General features: G+C 53.3%; 8 protein-coding genes across 8 annotated transcripts; 3 read left to right on the top strand and 5 right to left on the bottom strand.

Moving 5' to 3' along the window:
• Positions 1-76: 76 nt before the first annotated feature.
• CTAM01_09345 (AFUA_2G17970 family ergot alkaloid biosynthesis protein) lies at positions 77-1,093 on the top strand (the record flags this gene model as incomplete). Its single annotated transcript, XM_060525364.1, has 3 exons — positions 77-521; positions 583-779; positions 836-1,093. 3 exons carry the CDS (start codon positions 77-79, stop codon positions 1,091-1,093), a joined length of 900 nt encoding a protein of 299 aa, XP_060380069.1.
• A 795-nt stretch (positions 1,094-1,888) lies between these two features.
• On the bottom strand, positions 1,889-2,637 carry CTAM01_09344 (uncharacterized protein; the record flags this gene model as incomplete). Its single annotated transcript, XM_060525363.1, has 2 exons — positions 1,889-2,181; positions 2,241-2,637. 2 exons carry the CDS (start codon positions 2,635-2,637, stop codon positions 1,889-1,891), a joined length of 690 nt encoding a protein of 229 aa, XP_060380068.1.
• A 1,115-nt stretch (positions 2,638-3,752) lies between these two features.
• Positions 3,753-8,463, bottom strand: CTAM01_09343 (uncharacterized protein; the record flags this gene model as incomplete). The annotated part of the gene is made up of 5 exons (XM_060525362.1): positions 3,753-4,267; positions 4,552-4,988; positions 5,536-5,917; positions 8,199-8,388; positions 8,428-8,463. The coding sequence occupies 5 exons, from the start codon at positions 8,461-8,463 to the stop codon at positions 3,753-3,755; spliced, it is 1,560 nt and encodes a 519-aa protein (XP_060380067.1).
• Positions 8,464-10,316: 1,853 nt separating this feature from the next.
• On the top strand, positions 10,317-13,581 carry CTAM01_09342 (uncharacterized protein; the record flags this gene model as incomplete). Its single annotated transcript, XM_060525361.1, has 2 exons — positions 10,317-10,664; positions 10,726-13,581. 2 exons carry the CDS (start codon positions 10,317-10,319, stop codon positions 13,579-13,581), a joined length of 3,204 nt encoding a protein of 1,067 aa, XP_060380066.1.
• A 188-nt stretch (positions 13,582-13,769) lies between these two features.
• CTAM01_09341 (NUDIX domain-containing protein) lies at positions 13,770-14,540 on the bottom strand (the record flags this gene model as incomplete). Its single annotated transcript, XM_060525360.1, has 1 exon — positions 13,770-14,540. One exon carries the CDS (start codon positions 14,538-14,540, stop codon positions 13,770-13,772), a length of 771 nt encoding a protein of 256 aa, XP_060380065.1.
• A 550-nt stretch (positions 14,541-15,090) lies between these two features.
• On the bottom strand, positions 15,091-16,257 carry CTAM01_09340 (uncharacterized protein; the record flags this gene model as incomplete). Its single annotated transcript, XM_060525359.1, has 1 exon — positions 15,091-16,257. One exon carries the CDS (start codon positions 16,255-16,257, stop codon positions 15,091-15,093), a length of 1,167 nt encoding a protein of 388 aa, XP_060380064.1.
• A 1,033-nt stretch (positions 16,258-17,290) lies between these two features.
• Positions 17,291-19,347, bottom strand: CTAM01_09339 (uncharacterized protein; the record flags this gene model as incomplete). The annotated part of the gene is made up of 3 exons (XM_060525358.1): positions 17,291-17,363; positions 17,402-17,823; positions 18,055-19,347. The coding sequence occupies 3 exons, from the start codon at positions 19,345-19,347 to the stop codon at positions 17,291-17,293; spliced, it is 1,788 nt and encodes a 595-aa protein (XP_060380063.1).
• Positions 19,348-20,664: 1,317 nt separating this feature from the next.
• On the top strand, positions 20,665-22,484 carry CTAM01_09338 (methyltransferase; the record flags this gene model as incomplete). Its single annotated transcript, XM_060525357.1, has 3 exons — positions 20,665-21,658; positions 21,749-21,953; positions 22,004-22,484. 3 exons carry the CDS (start codon positions 20,665-20,667, stop codon positions 22,482-22,484), a joined length of 1,680 nt encoding a protein of 559 aa, XP_060380062.1.
• Positions 22,485-23,995: the final 1,511 nt, after the last annotated feature.

Raw genomic sequence — 23,995 nt, 5'->3', positions numbered from 1 at the left:
CTTCCCTTTCTTTCGTTATGCTAAATGATTGGAATCAGTTCAAGTAATGTCAAACGGCAATCTGGCAAGCGCAGCAATGGAAGGAGATCATTCAAACACAGTGTTGATCATTGGTGGAACTGGTAAAGTTGGCCGCCAGCTCACCAAGCTCTTTGCGGCGACGCCAGTTCAGGTCTATCAAGCCTCCCGCAAAGGGTCGACGACGACAGAGGCGGGCGCCGAGAACATCAAACCGATTGCCTTCGACTGGGACGATGAGAAGACATGGAACACGGTTCTAGAAGTTGGCGCGACGAGCGTATTCCTGGTGGCGCCACCAGGGGGTCCTTTGCCGCCGGTGGAGTTGTTCATTGATCAGGCGCGACTCAAAGGACATGTGAAGCGATTCGTTCTGCTGAGCGGGAGTCCAGTCGAGCCGGATATAAATAGCCAGGGAATGGGTCGACCTCATGCCTATCTAAAGCAACTTGGTGAGAAGGGCGAAGTGGAATGGGCAGCGATCAGACCGACATGGTTCCAACGTAAGTGCGCGCCTATTCCTAGGTAGGATCTGGGGAAGTGCTATTGCTGATCACTGAACAGAGAACTTTGCGGAATTAGAAAACTACCGCGAATCTATTGTGAAAGAAGGTGTTGTCTACTCTGCCACCGGGGACGGAAGGATTCCCTGGGTTGCGACAGAGGATATTGCTGCGTGTGCTTTCCAGCTACTTACCCAAAAGAGTGCTCCAAACGACGAGTATTTGATTCTTGGGCCCGAGCTACTCAGCTACGGCGATGTAAGTGCAGTCGTCTAACTAGACCTTCTCGCAGTAGGAGTAACGATGGTATACAGATCGCCGAGGTCCTTTCCAAAACTCTCGGCCGCGAGATCACGCACAAGAACCTCTCAGTTGACGAGCTTGTGGATTACTATGTTCGGCAAGGTCTACCTACGCATATTGCAGAGATGCTAGGCAACGCAGACTTGGCTATCAAAAACGGGAGTGAGGACCGGATGAACAGCGTTGTTGTCGAGTTGACAGGGAAACGCCCATCACGATTTTGTGACTTCGCGGAGAAGAATAAGAAGACCTGGGCGCCACAAGCCTGAAGGGTTTGTTGATCTAAACATGATTTGAACAACCCGAGATGGATGATGATTGTACGCCAACCGTATCTGAAGGGAGATGCGAACTTTTCCCCTATTTCACATATTGGCAGTGTACCGAAGTCGAGTTTCATGCACAGAGCCATCGCTACCGAGGATATCCTAAAGCCAAATAGACGTGAGGCAAATCTTCCCTTGTTCAATGCCTCTCTTGCGCTTCTTTCAAGCTCATGTGCGCCGACTCGCTTAGTCTCTTCTTTCTCCACGACAAATATAGTAGCGTTTCCGCCACGCTCTATCCACTCCCAGTCGTCGATGACATATGCGTAGCCGGATTCAACGATTCCTCCCTATCCGTTGATGGAAACTACACTGGCCGTCGAGTAAAAACGCGAGGCCATCGCGTAGGCATTGAAAACCGACTCTGATGTTGAATACGTAAGAAGACAGGTAATCAGGAAGCCCGCATCATACACGTTCATATACCACGATTGATTCTGAGATAAGTGAAGAATTCTATTCCGGAGCTACCTGATCTAGGTAAACCAGCCAAAAGCAATAGTCGCATTCTTCGCAATTACCAGTGTTCCACTGTGTTTCCCAAGCCGCGATAGTACCGTACTTTCCCAAGGCCGACGATGGTCTCCTGGCAGCTGATTCAAAAAGCCCGTTGGTATCGCTGTCTCCTCCTTTAGAAAGCCGCGACTGTCGTTCCATCCACTTCTCTCTGCCGAACCAAAGGAGAAAAAGGAGATGGATGCTTGGACTTCCGGAAACCGAACTCTTCGCAGGAATGATTCAGTGAACATGCTGGTTTATCAATCCACCCTCTATGGCACCTTTGCTCACAGTCTCCGCTAGGTAAGCGTCGGCTGCCTCATCATTCTTCTCGGAGAACACGAAAGACGCGGACTCGAGGAGCAGGAGGCGCATCGGAATACCGAAGAACATGTACCAGCCGAGGTCAGATCGTGGACCCAGCCTTATGTCGTAGTCTATCTCGATCGGTGAGCCTAGCGGCAAGGGATCTTTTCGAGTGGCTTCGTCGCCCCTCAGCCGGTTCTCAGCTCCGCGGAGGAGTATTGATGCCACTTGATTCGGTCGGTCAGTACTCCAAACCATTACTATCAGGATTGGTGTGGTGATGTACTTTTCTCGAGATAGTGGTAGAGAACTTTGAGGTCGTGGACGAAGTTGGTTTTCTCGCGTTCACCTCCCATTGAGATTCTCTCATCGATAGCTCTCAACCCGGACAAGGGCTCAGGTCGATCACAGTTCGTCTTAAGGTGCCTATCGAGCCAGTTCCTAAAATGAACCCACAGATGGTCGACTATGATCCCCGCTAGGTGATAAGGGATTTCGCCAGGATACTTCACAATGGATTTGAACACTTCGTCGCATTCCTGTATCATTTTGAAGGGCTGGTCGGCAAGGACCTGGGTGTTGAAATCACTAGGAGCCATGACTATCGTTTGGGATTCGGTAGTTTCGTTGCCGGGTACAGAGATGTTTTTGAAGAATAAAGAGGCTATTTTGGATAGAAACATGGCATCTTTTATAATCCAGGAAACTCTACCACTCTTTGAGCATTCGTTGTGTCCCCGTAGGTATGACTCTGTTGATCATGAGTTCACGATCATTGAGCTTGATAGCATCACCACCGAACACTCCACGATTCATATTACTCTCCTTCTTTGTCTATATAACGATCTGTTAAACCGCCCTACTCGGAGGGAACGATTGATGAAATCCAAAAAGTGTTCACGTCCTGGCTTAAAAGGGTGGGGGGACCACATGTGGCGGTTTCCCAGACCTCTGTGCAACCACACGGTAAATTCACCAGTCGTTCGACACTCGCCTTCTGACAATAAATACGAAAACATTCATCCATTCACCACAACTCGAGTCCCTACCGCCACAGGATAGATATAGGCTTGAAAAAGAGGCAAAGTTCCCACACTCGCAAGTTCAACTGAGGCATTTCCCAAGATGATTGACAGATGACGACGCCACGACTTTGACGGTGAATGACGGTCACAATGACTTCTATTCTTCTCATGATGAGGTGGTGTATCGAGAGGTCGAGTGATGCCTGTAATGTGCTGCCCATGAGTAAACATCACTACAGGAATCACACAACGCTCTGAAGGCGTGTGAGATTTAGTGGATGAACATAGTCAATTGGTCCATGTACTCTTGATGACTGGATGGGAGACAGTAAGGAGGGAGAGCAGCAACTCGCGCATGTCTCTGAAGATGCCTTGCTGTACGACAAGCACGCACTTCCAACCACAACTCCTCGTCCCAAAGGCTTGGTCAGAAGTATGACAGAGGTGTGACGTACTGCTAGGAGCTGCCATGCTGAGCTTGGGTTGTACCAGGTATATGTAAGACTTAGTAAGGCACTTCTTGAGAAACGAAAACAAGAGCACAGAGCATGACAAAGATCACAGGGAGCATATTGAAGACAGTATAGTGTAGTACCCAACATATGGATTACAGATCATATACAGAGCTACATATCTACGTAAAAGACTCCTGGATCCTTTATCCGTTCTGTTTTTATCCAAAAATCGACTTCAATTTCTTCCATTACATCTGATCATCTGTAATTCGTACATGACATGTTTGCTAGATAAACCATTGACATAGCGTGATACGCTTACAGACGGGAGCCGTGGATGACCTTGACGTCGACGGCGAGCTCACGGCCAGCATCGTTGAGGACAAGGACGCGGACGGAGCCACGGCCGGACTCGAAGGCGTTGTTGAGGCGGGACCAGAGGTCGGACTGGTCAATGACGGGCAGGCCCTGCTTGACGTCGCCGGTCTCGGTCATGGCAGTGACGTGACCATCGGAGAGGTCGAGGACGCGGTACTGCTTGAAGACGGGGCCGAGCATGGTCTGGACAACGACGCTGGGGGCGGGGTTGGCGATGAAGGAGGACTCCTCGTGGAGCTGCTTGGTGAAGAGGTCGACACCGAGGTAGCGGTACTGGCCGGTGGCGGCGGAGGTGGAGATCTTGATGACCTGGCAGGGACGGCCCTGGAGCATCAAGAAGTCGCCGAGGCGGATGTGGTGGCAGGGGATGGTGACGGTGTTGGGAATGCGAGGGGCACCGGAGCCAGAGCCGGAAGACTGGCGGCGGGGGGCGGAAGCGGCGCGAACCTCGGAGACTTCGTAACGGTCAGCATGACCATGATGATGATGGTGGTGATGATGGGGGTGAGCAATCTTGTCCGCCAGCTTGTGAAGGCCTTGACGGAAAGAATGGTAGTGGCCTGGTGGTGCGAGCACCCTTCAGTGTCGGTCCATAGATTGGGGGGACGAACGGCGCAACCAAAACACACACACACAAAGCCCAACAAGCATTGGACGGACAGACAAGCCAGCAAGCACACGCACGCACGCACAAAAGGGGGTCAAGCAGAGCACTGGGGAGGGGGATTTCTCGACTTACCATCCTCGTCGTAGTAACCCATCTTGGAAGACTTGTGTTGGGGCTTGGAGACGTGAGTAGGCTCGATGGTCTCTTCGGTAACCGTGATGGTTTCCTTGTACTGCTGAGGACGGGGGCGCTCAGACTCGACGGTGTACTCGTCGACGTGGGAGTGCTGGTGGTGGGAGTGGTGATCCGAGTGGTGGTCGGAGTGAGAGTGGTGGTGGTGGTGGTGGTGAGGAGCCGGGTAGGTCTCGACGGTGACTTCCTCCTTGTGGTAGGTAGGCTGGAAGCGTTGACGGTACTGGCGTTCGATTTTATCAATCGGGTTTACCAGGTGCTCGTGGTGACGGGTGTCGATCTCAACGCGAGTGTCGTGGTGGTGGATGCGAGTGTCGTGGAACTCTTGCTGAGTGGTGTATTGAGAGGGAGCAGGAGCAGGAGCGGGAGGGGCAGGGCTGGATAGAAGGAAAAGAAGAGAGAAGTCAGTTGATGTTTTGATGGGGGAGCTTGATGGGGAAGCTTTTTCGCTCCGGTTGACATATTTGACGTGACAAGTGGTTACTTGGCCAACATGGGACTAGGGGGGCCGGGAGGAGGCGTCCAGGGTCCATGACTGGCGGCTCGTAATGGGCAAGGAGGGAAATTTGGCGAAATACCGGGGCCCGAGCTGAAGCGGTCCCGAGCCGGGGTGCCCAGTGGGAGGAGAGGTAGGGGTGTGTGGAAGAAGGAGGAGGAAGATGGGTAGGTAGGTGAGAGACGGTTGCCAAGGGGAGGAGAAGGGGCGGTGACCGGAGTGACGCGAGTGGGTATGTGTTGTTTTGAGGTTGCATGGGAAGAGGGAAGCGGGAGTGAGGGGGCTGGATGAATCGATCGATGCCATGCCATACATAAGCTGTGATGGGCACATCCGGCCGCAGGTAGAGAGAGAGGGTTGGGCAGAGAGAGAGAGAGGAAGTGATGGACAGATAGACAGAGAACAGATAGAGAAAGATCAAAACATACCGGTACTCCTCACGGTAGTTGTGGGACTCGTAGTGGACACCGGGACGGTGGTAGTGTTCTTCGATGCGGACCTCTTCTTCGTAGCGGTGCTCTTTCCGAGGGGGAAGAGGCTGCTGCTGCTGCGGCTTTTGCGGCTGCGGCGGCTGCGGCTTCGACTCGGCGATGGTGGTGAAGGAAGAGTATTGACTTTCCTCCCGTCCGGGCTTGTTGGGCTTCTTCTCAGGAAGTTTGATCTCAAGCTCTTGATGTGTCTGAGTGACTGTTTGGGTCTGGGTTTGTGTCTCACTCTCCTTGTAGGTGGAGGGAAAGACGCTAAAGGGGACGGGGACACGAGCTTCAAAATCCAGATTGGCGGCTCTGGGGGCGCAGAGAGGAGAATCTTCTAAGCGTTCCTGAAGTGAGGAAGGCAAAGAAGAGTATCCTCTTGCTTCGTTTTCCTAGAAAAACAAAGGGGAAGAAAAAGGTGGAAGAAGCCGGTCGTTCGAGTGACACGCGCTTCTGCTTTTCTCTTCTCTTTTGGATTTGGAGGAAAGGGGGTGTGCCGACAGAAGGGTGAAGTTGGGCAAAAAGGGCGATTGAAGCTTTGAAGATGGATGGAGAGGAGAGAAGAAGGAGGGAGAAGAGGGTCGTTGGAGATGTGCGATGCGGATTGGGTTTTGAAGACGGGGGGTTTGGGGGGTGATGGTTGGACCGAGCAGCAGAGCAAGCGGCGAGCGAATGCAGTCCTGCAGAAAACGAGGGTTGCGAAGGGTTGCCGGGGCAAGGGGTGAAATGTTGTGAGTGTGTGTCTGTTGTGTGTCTGACTGTCTGTTGTGTGTGAGAGTGTGCGAGTGTGTCCTCTTGAGACTCTGGACTGGTATCTTGGATCCAAGTGGGACTGGAGACTGGGATCAGTGTCTTTGTGGGTGGATGGACGGCTGGGAGTGGATGCGGAGGAGGCGGGTTGGATGATCTGGATTGGACAGGATTAGATCGAGTGTGTCTCGTTTTCTGAGAGAAAGATATCAAAAGATGTGAGAGGAGAGGAGAGACCAACCGAGAGTCTGTGTTCTGTCTGATGTGGGTTCAAGTTGTGATGGATGGTGTGCGAGGGTGAGAGATGAGGAAGATGCCTGCAGAATGGCAGAAATGGCAAGGTACGGATAATAGTGAGAAAGACGAGTAATTCCCAGCAAGAGAGGTGGTCAAAGTGCGCCGTGTGTTGTGAGGGAATGTTGACATTGGCTCCCGTCTCCTGCATCAAACCAGCAGTGGATGTTCCGTTTGTTTATTCCGCCCCGAAGAGGACTAGTCTGGGGGATGGGAAGTGGAGATTTGACATGGGGTGAACTTGGGAAGGAGAAGCTCGGAGCTGCAGCTCGAAGCTTTGACGCCCTGGAAATGTGTACATCGGTACAAGTTGCCTTGAACGCCTTGCTTCTGAGGTGTCCAGGCCAACGGTACCCAAGTCAGGCACCAGTTTTGCTCCGGCGCAGCAGGTACCGGGCACCACTGCACACTTTCCCATTCTCCATTTCGATGGCGACCTGCCCGACTGTTTGAGGTGAGGTGGAAACGTAAGGTACTTTACCGACCAGTACAACGCTACGTACCTGAGCTAATGGAAGGAACCTCGGATACGTACTCCGTACCCGCTGTCTCATTCCTCCCGTCCTTCCTTTCCCATCTGATTCTGACTGCTCGTGCCCGCACATGTCGCACACCTCACCTCGAAAAGCTCTCTCTTCCAAGTCTCACCATTCAATCACTGCGCCTAATCACCTCAATTGTCAGCCCGACAACTTCGATATGGGGTCAATTGATTCAATGGCCCATCTTCATGCAAGTAATAACTATTCGAGTCATTCACATGCGATGGAATGTCATCCTACTGCATGCAAGATGCTGCCGACTCGATGGACCACCACAGCACCAAAGCTTCCACAGAGCAGAGCTCGGCTCTCCCACACCACGCACTAGGTACACATGCGCACCCACACATCTTTCCCTAGCGCTGCAAAGTGTGCCAGGCAATGTCGGCAGTAATCGCACCTCCAAGACGCCTGCTTGCGCAAGCTCCAGCAGTGGACCTTCCAGCATCGATTATTGACAACCGTCCTGGACAAGCTAGAGCTGCTGGCCCGACCGCCGCCGACCAGCTTCGTCCTCGGCTGCTCGTTTCTGGGTCCTTCCCTTCACACCAAGATTACAGGCGCCGTGGTCGATCAGCAACAGAATAACCCAACTTTGCTGGCTGGGCTGGCCTGACAAAACACCCGAGGCTGGATCAGAGAAGAGGAAGAAACTGGGACCTTGTGATGCCGGGAAGAGGGAACCCCGGATTCTCACAATCGGCCAGAATCTGTAAATTATTATGGTATCCCATGGCCCACAGACATTCCCACTCAGGCGCCGTGATGGGCGCCACAAGTTCGAGAGGCGCCAGTCTATGGACTCATTGGCTGTGTTCTTGAGCATGAGGCGACGAACAAACACTAACGATGGGCCGTGTCGAATGCCTCCATGCGTCCAGCTGCATTGCTGACGGCTGTCGCGAATTGCGCTGATGCTCCCGACCTTACGAACTACGCTCTGTGTATGTCGCCTGTCACATCTGGCAGCTTGTTGACACGCTCGTCAAGTTACGGATACAACAAACAAAACACCGACTTGGGGCTGGGTACGAAGATCGTCGTTTCGCCCACGGCCCAAATGCCCGCTATCGACCGTCTGCATGGTCCGCATAGCCTGACCGCGGCAGCCCGGAAACTCAATTGGCCAGTCGTGGAGCTTCCCCAACCACTTTTCAGCTGCAATCGCCCTTCCCGGCCACTTGTTTCCAGGGTTCTCAGGCCGGCGGCTGCTGCTGAGGCCCTGCGAAAATCAGCAATTGACCATTTCTCAAGTTCTCACACCAATACGGGGGATCCAATACTGGGTCTCACACATCGTGGAACACCTCCATTGGACTGTCTGTCTGCAACCGCCGCACAACTCATGCAAGTCGACGGTCGCACATGCAAAACGAGGCTGGCTGGCGGCTTTGCTTTTTCCAGGGAGGCCTACGACGTGGCCAAGGCAAAGTACCCTACCTGCGGTCCTGCCTACCTCACGGATCCCGCCCGCAGCGCCCGAGTGGGGCTTCAAACCATTGATGGATCTCAGCAGTCAGATTCCCCATTTCCCCTGGATCCATCAGAGAGTCATGGAGACGCTGCTCCGTCCCAGTTTTGCTCTCCCATGAGACTCTGGCACTCTTCAATGGGAGAGGTTGGAGCTATTCATAATCACCAGCCTCCCCGTCCTTGGATCATCCCAATTGGCATCATATTGTCAATGGTTTCAAACCAAAGCCATCAAACCAGACGAACCGGTCGGGGCACACGGGCGGGAGCTCCCCTGCAAAGCACCTGGTTGCCGTGACGACTGACTGGCCCCGGCTCCCGCGCTAACTGTAATTGAGTACCCTTTCTTCGGCACTGGACGACCATCGCTCTCCGCCGCCGACGGGATCGAACAGAGGATAACAGATGTGATTATGTGGATGGATCACATGAAAGTCAAAAGAGCTTGGGAATATTTCTTGCTATTGGCGGTTAAACAACAGAGCCATGGGGCCGCTGTAGGGAGGATGCAGGAGATCGTCGCTTGAAGAGGTCAGAAATGGCAGTTGGTCAACGAATTTGAGGCCGAACCCTCAAAGTGAATGGCGATATCAGCCACGTCTCTGCGAAAGGCATAGCTGATATAGTCTATGCCGGCTGAATGTCCATGGCAAACATTCTTCCTCGTTGAAGGCCAAGACTGGTGAACAATGGCTTCGCTGCGCGGGTTGAAGCATCTAGTAGAGTCCATGCACTGCCTGTGTTCAATTGTGATTTCGAGTTGCTTCAGAAAGTGATCGTCGACCTATGGATTTGAAGACCGCACTGGAAACTGCCATTAGCAAGTACGCGCTTGAGCGGTTAGGCATGGGCATTATATCTGTCAAGTTCTTGATACTACTTTGCAGACCTTTTAAGCTGCTGAGCCGCACCACCTATAGAGTGACATGTCGTAGTGGCATGCTGCCAAAACCATCATCAAGTGTATTGTCTTGAATGATAGCCGTCCTTTGATGGAGGGCGTATAGCCTATTCCTTGATTCAAGGCTTTGTTGGTTCAAGCATATGGACCCATGAGGTTCTGAAGGATCCATCGAAGATTGGCAAGCCTTGGACTGATTGTATGATTAATTCACTTACAACGAAACTTCAGAGACAAAGACCTTGTTGCATCTTATTTGAGTTGGCATATGTCACCACGAACCGGTGGCACGGAGCTCTAATTTAGTATGACAGCTCTTCGTCTTTGCTTGAAGCTCGAAATGTGGCGCTAGAAGCTCGGTGTGCGTCATCACGGCCAGCTCGGGATGAGAGATGAGAAATCACAACGGGGCTAATTCCCATCAATGAAGCCTATAATCCTGATTGAAAGCGCCTGGGTCTCTTATCATTTTAATAATAGTTACACAAGACTGAATACTATTTGAATTTCCTGACAATTGGCAAAAAGACCCGACGAACATGGAGTGAAGTCCCCGGTGACAAACCAAGCACGTGACGTCATCGTGGCGCATTCCACATTTTCAAAGCTCTTCAGCCACGAATGCCCCGCGATTATTCATTTGCATCACATATTCCTGCCCCTCACTGGCAACGTATTCAACTCTTTGCAACACCAAAGCCGCCACAAAAAGACTGGCGCGCTCGCTTTGTTAAACCGACCCTATACGAAACCTCTACGACTCGACTGCCGCAGTCATGAAGCAGCGTTTCTCGTCCATCGACGTCAAAGTCATCGCCCACGAGCTCCAAGAGAGCCTGACGACCCTGCGACTCGCCAACGTCTACGACCTCTCCTCCAAGATTCTACTCCTCAAGTTCGCCAAGCCCGATAATAAGAAGCAGCTTATTATCGACTCTGGTTTCCGATGTCATCTTACAGACTTTACACGCACGACCGCCGCGGCGCCCTCGGCTTTTGTGGCGCGGTTGCGCAAGTTTCTGAAGACGAGGCGGTTGACGTCTGTTAAGCAGGTTGGAACGGACAGAATCTTGGAGTTTCAGTTTAGTGATGGCCAGTATCGTCTTTTCCTCGAGTTCTTTGCTGTAAGTGGCTTGATTTATCTACCTGCGACAAGAATCAACCACTGACTTTGTCTTTACGCAGAGCGGAAACGTCATCCTGACCGATGCCGACCTCAAGATCCTCACACTCCTGCGCAACGTCCCCGAAGGAGAGGGCCAGGAACCTCAACGAATCGGGTTGAACTACTCGTTAGACAACCGGCAGAACTTCAACGGCGTTCCCGATCTCACAAAGGAGAGAGTACGAGCGGCACTGGAGTCGTCAGTCAAGAAGAGCGCGACAGCTGTCTCTGCGGGGAAGAAGATCAAGACGAAGCCTGGTGACGAGTTGAGGAGGAGTTTGGCGACGACGATCACCGAATTACCGCCTATTCTCGTCGACCACGCATTCCAGATTACCAAGTTTGACGGCACCAAGAAACCCGCCGAGATTCTCGAGGATGAATCGCTTCTGGATGCGCTTCTGAAGGCGTTGACCGAAGCCCGCAGTATTGTGGAAGTTGCCACTAGCTCTGCCACGGCCAAGGGCTACATTTTTGCAAAGTACCGATCGAAGCCGGACGGCGCGCCAGCAGCAGAGGGAGAGGAGGCGAAGAGATCGGATCTTCTCTACGACGACTTCCACCCTTTCTTGCCAAACAAGTTTGCAAACGACCCTACCGTCAAGGTCATCGAGTTTGATGGCTACAACAAGACTGTCGACGAGTTCTTCTCGTCTTTGGAGGGCCAGAAGCTGGAGTCAAGACTGACTGAACGAGAGGCCGCGGCAAGGAGGAAGCTTGATGCAGCGCGAAACGACCAGGAGAAGCGAATCGAGGGCCTCCGGGAGGCGAAGTCACTCAACGTCCAGAAGGCTACCGCGATAGAGGCCAACGTCGAGCGTGTGCAGGAGGCGATGGACGCGGTCAATGGGCTTCTACAGCAAGGCATGGATTGGGTCGACATCAGCAAGCTCATTGAGCGCGAACAGAAGCGCCGCAACCCAGTGGCTGAGATCATTAAGCTGCCGCTGAAACTTGCGGATAACACGATTACCTTGCTGCTGGGAGAGGAGGAAGAAATTGAAGACGACGAGTCCAACTACGAGACCGACTCTGATGCATCCGACAGCGACGAGGAGGAGACCAGCAACAACCAAAAGACCGCAAAGCATCTGGAGATTGATGTTGATATCACCCTTACGCCATGGGCAAACTCCAGAGGATACCACGAGCAGAAGAGAAGTGCCGCCAAAAAGGAGGAGAAGACGGTTTTGCAGTCTCAGATTGCGTTGAAGAACGCCGAGCAGAAGATCCAGGCTGAGCTGAAGAAGGGCCTCAAGACGGAGAAGGCTGTTCTTGCGCCAATCCGGAAGCAGATATGGTTCGAAAAGTTCACCTGGTTTGTCTCGTCTGACGGATACCTGGTGTTGGCAGGCAAGGATGCGCAGCAGAACGAGATGCTGTATAAGCGCTATCTCCGCAAGGGCGACGTCTACGTTCACGCGGACATGCACGGCGCCGCGACCGTCATCATCAAGAACACCCCCAGCGATCCCGGTGCGCCTATCCCTCCTTCAACGCTGGCGCAGGCAGGCACAATGGCCGTGTGCAGCTCGAGTGCGTGGGACTCCAAGGCAGGTATGGGCGCGTGGTGGGTGAACGCCGATCAGGTTTCCAAGTCTGCTCCTACCGGAGAGTACCTCCCCACGGGAAGCTTCATGGTCCGGGGCCAGAAGAATTTCCTTCCTCCGGCACAGCTTCTGCTCGGTCTCGGCATCATGTTCAAGATTAGCGAAGAGAGCAAGGCTAGGCATGTGAAGCACAGACTGTATGAGACCGCTGATGTTCCGGCTTCGGCGGCCGATAGCGCGGCACCAGGGACTGCGACTGATGCCGCTCAAGCTGATGATGACGTCCCGGATGATGCTTCTGATATTGGCTCCGAGGACGATCAGGAGGACGAGAAGCCGCGCGACAACCCTCTGCAGAATCTTGGACAGAGTGGACAGGATGATTCAGAGGAGCAGCTTCCATCTGAAGAGTCCCCTGCCGAGGAGTTGTCAAACCTCAAGATTGAAGAGGACAAGCCTGCGGAACAGTCTGCGGAGGATGAAGCCGAGCCGGCAGAGAAGGAAGATGAGGACAACGAGGAAGAAGACGGGGATGACGACGAAGAAGAGAGCGACAAGGCAGCTACAGGACAAACATCAACCCCGGCAGAGCCGTCCGGTGCACCAAGCACCGCCGCGACCGAGAAGCAACAACCAGCCAAACGAGGCCGACGTAATAAAGCCAAGAAGATTGCAGCCAAATATAAGGACCAAGACGAAGAGGACAGGGCAGCAGCCGAGGCCCTCTACGGCTCCGCGCGCGGCAAGCAACGAGCCGAAGCCGAGGCGCAGAGTAAAGCCGACCGCGAAGCCCAGCTGGCGTACCAAAAGGAACGTCGCCGCGCGCAGCATGAGAAGCAGCAAAAGGAGACTGCCGAGCACGAGGAGATTCGCAGGCTGATGAACGAGGAGGGCGTAGAGATCCTGGACTCGGATGAGCTGAGCAAGATGACGCTGCTCGATTCACTGGTGGGTTGGCCCCTCCCCGGCGACGAGATTCTCGAGGCGATACCTGTTTGTGCGCCGTGGACCGCCATGGGCAAGTTCAAGTATAAAGCCAAGCTCCAGCCTGGGGCGGTGAAGAAGGGTAAGGCGGTGAAGGAGGTGTTTGAGCGGTGGAAGAGCGATTCGTCCAAGAAGGGCGCGCTCGACGAGCGGGCGCAGGATAAGGAGAAGATGTGGCCTAGGGAGGTGGAGCTTATGAAGGCGCTCAAGGCGGAGGAGAGTATTAATGTCGTGCCAGTTGGCAAGGTACGGGTTATGATGTCTGGTGGGAGTGGTGGTTCGGGGGCCAAGGGCCAGCAGGGCAAGGGGGGACGAGGCGGGAGGGGATCGAAGAAGAAGTAGAGACTGATGAGTTCCGAGGTTCGGCTGCGAAGATGTAGATCTAGGTATTCATTAATTATATCTATAGAGGGGTCCTCAGGTCTCTAGGCAGAATTTGAGAACACCAATGGCATCCATCCACGCGCTTCTTCTAGTCATGTCCGTCTGTCGATGAACCTCGCCCATCCACCACCCCCCATGTTATGAACCTATTTCTTTCCCCTCGCAATCTCAAAAGCCCTTAAGATGTCCAGCTTCTGATGCTCCGAAGTCCACTCAAAAACCCTCTCCCCACACCGATCAGCACGCACCTCCTCCTCCGTGGCCCAGACGAAATCGTCGTGCTCCTCGGGATCGATCTCAACCTTCACCTCCCCTGTCCCAGTGGTCTCAACTTCCACGAGGTAAGTATACTTTCTCCACGCATCTCGTCCCTTGAAGAACTTGTGCGAATCCTTCATCACCCCATCTCCCACACCCTCCGAAATCCCAGCATCATCAGACCGTCGTCCAACCTCGATAATCCCGACCCCACCCCTCGATAACCCCCACGCCTGGTCCCCAGCCACGGCCTGCGCTTCTTCACCGGCCCTGGCACCCTCCCATTGATAACATCCCACCAGCGCCGCGAATTTTACGGCGCGGAGGGCGGTTTCTTCCCAGAGTTCGCGGGCGGCGGAGGCGAGGGAGTTGGAGTCGAGGGATTCCGCTGCCCCGCCGGGGAGTTCCCATTTGTGGGGGAGGGCGGATTCTCTTGCGGAGCGTTGGAGGAGGAGGATTTTGGGGGTGGTCTGGGAGGAGGGGGAGAGGACTGCGGCGCCTACGCAGAGGCGGTGGGTGTGAAAGACCTCTTGGGGGTACGTTGACGATGATGAGGAGGGAGGTGGTGGTTTGTTGTAGGGGTGGAAGCGGAGGGTGTAGGGGAGGAGGGAGGGGGATGTTGTGTAGTTTAGAGGTGGTGTTGGCGCTGCGGGAGGCATTTTGGTGGATGAGTTCTGTTGCGGCTTTTGGAGTTCGGTTGATTTGAGGGAGCAAGGAGATAGGAGGGATTGATGCTTCGATGATGGCGACTTTGTAGAACGTGGGTGCCTGGATGGCGTCGTTAAGTTTAGGTGCCTGGTTGTGGTGGTGCGGGTGCCTGGTGGTTGGAATGTCAGACGGAAGGCGAGGTGCAGGTGCACTGATGTTGGGACCCGTTCCGAGGACGGAGGCGGTGGCGCGGGGGATCGAGTCACTTTGCCGATGTGGGGCACGGGTTCGGCGCCGGCGGCCGGGTGTCAGGTGACTAGCCGGATTTGGCAAGTACTTCTTACAAGACACTGTGAGTTTGAATCACACTCCTTGGGTTTCTTGTGATGCTCCACGCGGCGATGAGACGAGTGTACTTCCTGTGGGACTACCGACGTGACTGATGAACATATGCTAGCTAATGATGTCTCTAGTTGTGAGGTGCTTGGAGTATGATCTTGAGCATGTCCTTGGCCTATTCCCGGCGTACAGTTGACCTCGTGGTGTCAACTTTTGGATTCCTCAACATCTTAGAATTCTTAGAGAATGTTTACAGCCTAGGGAATGATTTTCCCGACTGTCCTTATACGCCTCATGATCCTCGTCGTCAACGTCCCCTTCGCGCTCGTCCCCATCGCTATCGTCCCCATCGCTATCGTCCTCGTCGCTGTCGTCATCGTCATCGTCGCTGTCGTCATCGTCATCGTCGCTCTCGTCATCGTCGCTCTCATAATCTTCTTCCTCATCCTCATCGCCCTCTTCATGATCGCTCTCATCGCTTCCATACCCCTCCAAATCCACCCTAATCCCCCGCATCGCCTTCCACCGCTCCAAAACCCACAGCACAGCAACCGTCAACATCCCAACGATCATCCCAAAGAACGCCAACCCTCCGTACGCCACAGGTACATACTCCCAAACCACCAACTCCACCACCGCATCCCAAGCAGCCATAACACACAGATACATCATGGCCCGACTCAACACACTCCAACCCCAGAAGCGGAAACCATACCACAGTCTCCTGAGGCACTCGTACTTCCCGTCCTTGGGTGCCGTCTGGGCATCGAGCTTCGTTTGCCAAATGTGCTCCACAAACGCGCCGTTTACTTCGCGGAGAACGAGCAGTAGGGAAGCGTAGTGTCCCCACGTCATTTGAAACTCCCCATCCTCGTTGGAAGGGGTTGCCGAGGCCGAGTCATACGCGGCAGAGAAGTCCTGTTTAGGCGCCCACGGGGCAAGGTATACGACCGCATTAATCCCCAAAGAGATGACCTCCCACGCAGCAATCCACTCCCTCCTCGGAATCCGTCGTCTCCTCTCGCGAAAGAAGTGTACCGACACGATAAACCACAGCACCACGGCATCAACCCAAATCGCAGTCACCGACTTTACCAACCCGGTGATCACCATATCCACGATATGTTGCTTCGCGTATGCGGAGATTGAGAAGAGGGCAAAGATCAAGGGGTGGGGCGCGATCTCCGCAATCAAGACCAAGACTACCGTGGTGAAGAAGACGTAGCTTATAAAGGGTTTGATGAAGATGGAGGTGATGCTGTGGAGAACAATGTCGTCTAAGCAGCCGCAGATGAAGTTTTTCGCGCGTCGGGGGATGAGATTGGGGAGGGATTGGAAGTAGGTGTATACACCTCCCAGTTTGCCGGTCTCGTTTTTGGATTCGTCCATCGTCGATGGTCTTTGTCGTTGATTTCTGGTTAGTGTCTGATTGATATTTGTAAGGGGGTTGAGGTTGACTTACGGTTAGATGGAGCTGTTTCTAGTATACTCTTGCAGATTGATGGTGAAGTACAATTAGATGACACTGCCGCTGAGTTTTTGTCGTTAGCTCTAGTGTATTCGATGGTTCATAAGTCACAGCTGGGAAAAAGACCTACGGGAAACCTGATTTGACTTATGGCGTTGGCACTTTCCATCTCCGAAACGAAGATGATAGTCGCGAGGCACGGTGTCGGAGTAGAGTCATCGGAATGACCAACACGTCAACGGAGATACCTCAAGCATTTTACGGTTCGAAGGCCATTCTTGCTAGGGACTTTCCACTTGCGCCCGGAGATCGCGTGCAATATGGCCTATCATAAGCATTGCCGTACACTGGAGGAGGAAGAACAGCGGCAACCGCGTTCTTCTCAGGCAATATCATCCAAACCAAGCAATGAATTTTGTTTCTTAACTGGCTCCCATGCTTCTCCGGAACTGTAGCAGTTATGAGTATATCTGAGGGAGACAGCCGTCATGCCGTCAAGCTCACGTACGGACGATCTTGGTCCCAAAATTTCGTGATGGGACGAGGGAGGACGTCTATAAAGGCACATGCGCAACCTGGGGCGCCACCAACGACAGAACTCCAAGGTCAAGGTGCCTGCACGATTTCTTGTACCATGGATTCACATATTATGTTAGGAAATATCTAGAAATTAGGATCGTGACCGCGCGCAAAGATAAGAAATGGAAATCCAACGACAAGCAGAGAGAATAAGAGAAAGGTGCACCAGAATCTCAAGCCCTCCAACTTCATGTTACCGGATAACCTCTACCGGAGACCGATAGAGAGCAGGCTGCCGTCGATGATTCTATAGAGCCATTGACTTATTAACGATATCATGTTTACACAGGTGCTTAAAAGCAGCAGATCATCATGGCTCAGCGTATTTTGAGCTCCCTCCGTTCCCACCCGAAAGCGTCCGGACATACGTGTGTCCTACATTCTCCGAAATGGATCCTGAACATGCTCAATCTCTGCCAAGTCGTCCCGCCATCGGACGACACCAATCCCAGACAATGGAGTTGACCTTTTCCCCAATTGATACACGACCCAATGCAAAGGCAAAGAGCTCGAGACTCATCTAACAATTCATCTTGCGAAATGCCGTAGGATTTCCGTGCAATTTCGTCCAAGTCATTCAAACGTGACCCACGAACGATGGCACTCTTAAGGCCTGGGCTGGTGTTCGCCCATGACCTAGCCCTGGCAACATCTTTCTCTCGACTAGACATGGACCACAACGCTTTGAATCCGAAAGTCAGTCCCGTCACAAGGATGAACTCTATGGTGCCCTCATCTCGGTCGTCCATCAACTTGTAGATCCGCTCCTTCGTCATGGAAGCCCACTTGAAGGTGAACCCATCCGCATACCGAAGTGAAACTTGTACAGTAGGCACAAAACTCGCATACTTGCTCCCATGCGATTCGTAGCATGGAGCCCATGAGGGATTTAGCGATAACTCGGAGTCCCGTGAGACATGCCATCCCAGCCACGTCCAACTCTGCCCCCCAGCGCGTCTTTGCGGCCGAGACGAAGATGCTGGCATTTCCCAAATCAAAGCCGACGAAAATTCGCAATCATTTCCTATCCTTATTCCACAAAACAAGACAGATGTCCCCATGTGGACATGGTTGTAATGAGACTGACATCCTTGAAATGCGCGAAAGACGTCTGCCTCGAAAGAAAGCTCCCGGGTTGCATAGCTTCCCGCGTGGGGAATAGAACCTAACGTATTTATACCATCCCATGCGGTCCCGTTCTTTGGGCAAAGTTGATTCGGCAAGCCTTCGATGTAGCTTTCTCCCTCATTTCCATTCTCCAAAAGGGCAAAGTGGTCGGTGAAGTACAGTCGCCTCGTTGATAAAGCTGCCTCCTGACAAGTCCAAGCTCTCGTATTCCACTTGGAGTGCTGGATCTGCTGCTCAACCCATTTTGCATCGGTGGGCATTCGTCTGATGGTATGAGATCCGATTTGGAAAGTGTCAAGTACTTTTCGCAGTGTCTTCCCAACCCCAGGAAGACCGTAGTCCGGACATTGGCCTGCTGCAGCAACGATGGTGATGCAGGACCGGGCATAGATGAGGTTCATGTTGCAGATCTGGTCGTGGGCCTCTTTGGCACAATGTTGAGGGATACAATAGCGATCGACCCAAAGATACCGGAATCCTAGCGAAGCCGTTACAGTCTTTGCATCTTCGATGACTCGAGGCACGGATGCGGGCAGTTTGCGACCAAGCCTCGGACAATCGCTCTGTGCGGACCCCCAGACATAACTCAGGGTAGCGTACTCGACTGCATCGAAAGACCCCGCCGACGCAACGCAATCCTCGAGGTTGACAATTTCGTCCGTGAAGCAGTCTATGACACTCCACCCAGGTAGTCCCCGTCGAAACAATGCTTCCCAATTCTGACCTCCCTCTGATTTGAGATGATGCCGGCAAGCCTCGCGCGCCAAGGCAGACTTGATGGATAACAAGTCTGCTGACAGTTTGGGATCGGGCTGGCCGGGTTGGACCAACTTGAAAGTGCGATCCCAGCGGAAGGTTCTGATGTTTCTCGCCGTTAAACCGTCACTCAGCCTTGACGTACGGTTGAAATCATACAATTGACACACTTTGAGCTGTGGACGTGTAACTTTCTTGTCCTTCATTCGTAGATCATACTGTTTTCGCGAAGGGTGCAAGTAAACAAGGTAAGTATGCGACCCTTCAAATTTGAGTATCTTGAATATCTCGTAACAGGGACAAGCAGAGGTTTTCTCGACGTGATCGACTTCAATGCCTACCATCTCTACCGCGCCGTTGTCATCACATACTAGCAGCGCAAATGGGGAGTCTGGAGAATCTAGTCCGAGATAGCGCTTGTCGATGTCGTGTAACGATTTGCCCACCACATCTTTGGCATGATGAATGAAGGAATCAAAGTTGATGAATGCACAGGCTGAGCAGACGTTGTTTTCACTCCGTAAGATGGAGATGGCGCTTTCCGACATTGCTGCCACTGGAAACATTCGAATTTGGTGAATTTGGTGATAGCGGTGGGTTGATGGCGAACAATTGAAACCTGGAACTGAGCTCGAAACGACGACCAACAGTGAGGCTGTTGGATTGCTGCCTTGGCCAAGCACCAATCATGTCGCAGATGACTTCACGCGAAGCCTGACCTAGCCCTTGAGAGCTTTGAGTGGTCCGTCCCATCGTGTCGAAATGGTGATTCGTGGAAAGGAATGTTTTGATCTTGATTTCGAAGGACGGGATTCGTCTTGCGTCAATTGATGCGCGAACGGTGTTCATCCGAAGACAATGGAGGCAACCATCAGCTGTCCGACGGCCCATCTTTGGACAAGAGGTCGATGGGCATAGCTGAAGCCTCGAAGGAAAGGATGCAGATCCAAATGCGAGCGAGAACTTGGTTGCTCAAGATCCAACCAACGAATCGAGGGACTAGAGAAGAATGGCCATTGTCGCTTCGCAAACCTACATCGATGCAACCTTCCCCACCCCGCCCATCCTCCGTCAAGTCCGTCCGCAAGTCAACCAGGACGGCGGCTCGAGAGCCAGTCTAGGCCCCTGCAGCAGCGTGTTCGATCTGGGATGGGCCGCGGGCGGGACAGGCAACCTTGTCACATTGTTGGTTGTTGCGGCGCAGAGATTTCGCACCGACCAGGTAATTGGAGCTGAACGATCTATCCGTACTGTCAAGTTGCAGCTCCAGGGAAGGCCATAGATTGCTTGCCGTCTTGGCGAGGGGTCGAGCCTTTCCGTACCCACTGTGGGGGAAAGGAAAGAAGAAGGGAAGAGGCCTGGTTTGGAAACGATATTGAGGGCAAGCCACAAAGAGCAGGCCAGACCAACGGGCCCATGACGGATCACATTCAGACCTGTCCACCCAACTTGCATGTATTGGCGAAGTCAAGTAATTGACGCATGGGTGGCCTGAGCTGTCATTCCCTCCGTCATGCCCTCAAATAAAGCTCCAACGTGCTGTACTTTGGAGTTTCGCCAAGCTCCTGTTTGTGCGCCACGGCCGAGCGTTGGCTGATGGTGAATGACCAGTGCCTCGTACAACTGTAGCTGCAAGTTGCCTCCTTATTCGTCGCATGATACAAGTTCAGGCTGAATCTGCGCTTTTAAAGATCGGGCCATCTCCCAGAATACTCGTCAACTTCTTGATGCTCGAGTGGCGCAGAGGCGACAACAAAAGAGTCTGACAGCATCAGAGCAAGCTCTGATCGGAACCGACCGAGACTGAAGCATCGAAGCGCAAGGCGGCGGCCGTTTTTTACTGCGCACATCGTCCAATGACCGCAATGACGGGGCTTTCGACAGCAGATGAGCAGACAAGCGAGACGCTGTTGGCATCTGGTGGAACCGCTAGAACACCGTCTCTAGAAGAGCTCCGAGACAAAGAACACAAGGCTCATATCTCTATGGGCATCGGATCTGAGACACTTTCTGCGAGCAGACACGAGCTGCCAGCCGCTTTTGCGACGCGAGAGGATGATGGCATCCCTGGTCAGGCATGGACCTCAAAAAAGCAATATGTGGCGCCCGACGGTCAACTCGTGCTCCCGCAACACGAGGAGCGAAACCTCGGGCTCTCTTCTCAACTTGCAGAAAACACAACAGAACCCGCCATTGCGCATTCAAACCAGCAACGAATGATCGACTCAATGACGGACGCGACAGCATCGGCGCCAGCTAAGAAGGAGAAGCCGCCCAGGCTCGATCGGCTATCCGATGACCCCGCGGCGGCCAAGACAGACACTAGCGAACCCGTGGGAAGGACTCAAGCAGCACCCGATGTGGTATCTGCCAACCGTAACGCATATGAGGCGAACCAACACCTGCCTCGCGATGTATTTCCTGCGCTGCGGTCGCCTTTGACGCATCCCAATGGCGTCCCGATTTTCCCAGATCTGTCGGTCGAGCAAGAGGTCACAGAATCGTCGGAAGCTGCAACGCAAGCCGAAAGTTCCATCGTGGCAGACAGTGACGACATGGCCTCGATTTTCGACGGCACAGAGTCGGATGGCGGATACGGAAGCGACAGTGCGACAAATGCCAGTACGTCCGTCACGTCATCAGTCCGAGATTATATGTACGAGAATGGGCGACGCTATCACCGCTTCCGAGAAGGGCTGTACAACTTTCCCAACGACGAGGTGGAGCAGGAGCGTGAAGACATGAAGCATGCCATGGTGAAGCTCCTGTGCAATCAGAAGCTGCACTTTGCACCCATTGGCGAGTGGCCGCAGCAAATTCTGGACATCGGGACGGGGACAGGCGCATGGGCTATTGAGAGTAAGTTCAGAGACTCTTTTTTTTTTTTTTTTTTTTTTTTTTTTTTTTTGCAGAGTTGGTGAAGAGTTCGTGATGCTAACGACGATGTAGTGGGCGACCAGTTTGAGAGTGCAACAGTGCTGGGAGTCGATCTCAGCCCCATTCAACCGGACTGGGTACCGCCAAATGTCAAATTTGAGGTCGACGATGTGGAAAGTTCGTGGTTGTATCCAAGGAATCATTTCGATTATATCCATTCTCGACACACGGTTATGGCCATCAAGAACTGGAGAAACCTGTTCCATAGAGCATACGAGTAAGTCTCATGTCTACGACTTGTCAATGGCAGGCCTAATACGTTGATAGGCACCTGAAACCCGGCGGCTGGATCGAATTGCAAGAGATCCATCACTTCCCGTCATCGGCATACAACGCCATGCCGCCCTCACACCCGGTGGCTCAGTATTGGAGTTTCGTAACCCAGGGACTCACGAGCCTCGGCATCGACTTTAATGCTGCCGCAGGTGACCGGCTGCCTAATATGATGCGCGAGGCCGGGTTCGTCAACGTGACGGAGAAGATTTTCCACGTACCGCTTGGTACGTGGCCGCGAAACCGGGTGCTCAAGACAGTAGGCATGTACTGGAGGACGATTCTTCTCGACGGACTGCAGGCGATTGCCCTCGGCCCACTGACCAGAGGGTTGCTATGGACACCAGAGCAGATTGAAATGTTCCTCGTCAGCGTGCGGCGAGCGTATCACGATAATGCGGCTTTGATGTACATGCCATTGCGGATCATGTATGCGCAAAAGCCGGCGTATGGGGATTTCCCTAGGTATTCGTAGTGCACTGAGGAAGAGCTCCTAGGTATTAGTCCTAAGGCGGGTTTTGCTTCGAGATAGGGTCTGTGGCTTCGTGGAGGGCCATTAGCGTTCAGTATTGAGCGAGTGTCTGTTCTGGAATTCTGCAAGCGGAGTGGGTTTGTGCGACTTTGACGAGCTTGGTGGTGTGTAGGTTCGGTATGGTCGTCATTACGGACGTATCATGTATGGGTTTCTGCTTGGCGAGAGGATGTGAAGAGTGACGAGACGGTCGGCTAGAAGGTGCACATGGGTAGCCGCATCGTGGTCGGGTCTTGGCGACAAGAGGCGAGATTGCAAGAGGAGCATAGTTTTCGTGATGAGGTGACATGGGCGAGCGCTAGACAACGAGCTTCTGCGGTGTCTGATGGAAGGGGAATAGGATCAAGTAATGTGGTGCAAGCCGTGGCTTAGGAGGAGGAGAAAGGAGGGCGGAAGACGGGCGGCATTGGCTGATGGAGCACGTTGCCGTTGCATTGCAAGAAGACGACCAGGGATTTCAGGACGCCATTTCCCAGGTTCGGAACCTCGGGTACCCTCTCTCGTGCTTTTCAGCAGGGGGGAAAGGGATGGAACTTGCATGGAAGCCGTCAATGGTTCAGTTGTTAGGTTCCTTCCGAAAGAAAAAACAGAGAGACATGTCCGTAGCGAGGGCCAGAACCACTTAATTCCCGCTGCAGTTGCTGGTTGAGACTCCACCTGACGGTAAGCCTCAAGGTATTGAACAAGTCCATTGGTCAATGGTTGGTCAGGTCTTTCCACGTTGTTGACGGGATGGAAAGACCGGGTTGTAATGGTGCTGTGCCGCACCTCCCCAACACTGTCAACTTGTCAAGCCCAATTGGAAAGTGCGCAGGACAGCCACGCTTGCCCCGTCACCGGTGTCGTGGAAGCCGCCCGTGGGAAGGTGCCCACCGCCTGTGTGGTAACGAGGCGGGGGATACCTAACTATGGTACTTCGGTAAGGTAGATGGAAGGGAAGGGACAGCCCGTTGTGGTGCACCCACACTGCAGGAAGTGAGTGACTGGCAACTGCACTCGTCTGCACCTTCCATGCTTTCCCCTCCTTGCCTTCCTCCCCGACTCGACAAAGCTCAGGTGTCACTAGTCAGTCTGCCATACTGCCACCTGCCACGAGACGAGACGCCAGACGGGACCCGGGAGGATTGCCTTTCCTCCCTTTCCTAACCAGGAAACATCCCACACATCCCAGGCCGGCCGCCGCCTGCCATCGATCAACCGGAAACTTGACATCTGACCACGGCAACTATGCGAGAAAATGTGACCAGTCTCTTTCCCGTTCCTTCCTCTCACGTCTGTTCCGAACCCGCGCCGGTCAATTGACGAACAGGTTCCCAAATCAACGGCACTGCAGAATTCCCCGTTCAACGGCGGGCGGGATTCGTCAACGAATTGATACGACGCTGCCACCGGTCAAACTACCTCACCTTACCTCTCGTCACAGTCCTTACTGCGTAGGGTCCTTAACGGCGACC

Source organism: Colletotrichum tamarilloi (genome assembly GCF_030869305.1).
Source record: "Colletotrichum tamarilloi strain Tom-12 chromosome Unknown Scaffold_36.1, whole genome shotgun sequence".
In the NCBI taxonomy this organism is placed as follows: domain Eukaryota; kingdom Fungi; phylum Ascomycota; class Sordariomycetes; order Glomerellales; family Glomerellaceae; genus Colletotrichum; species Colletotrichum tamarilloi.
This window is presented reverse-complemented; position numbering and strand designations above follow the sequence as displayed.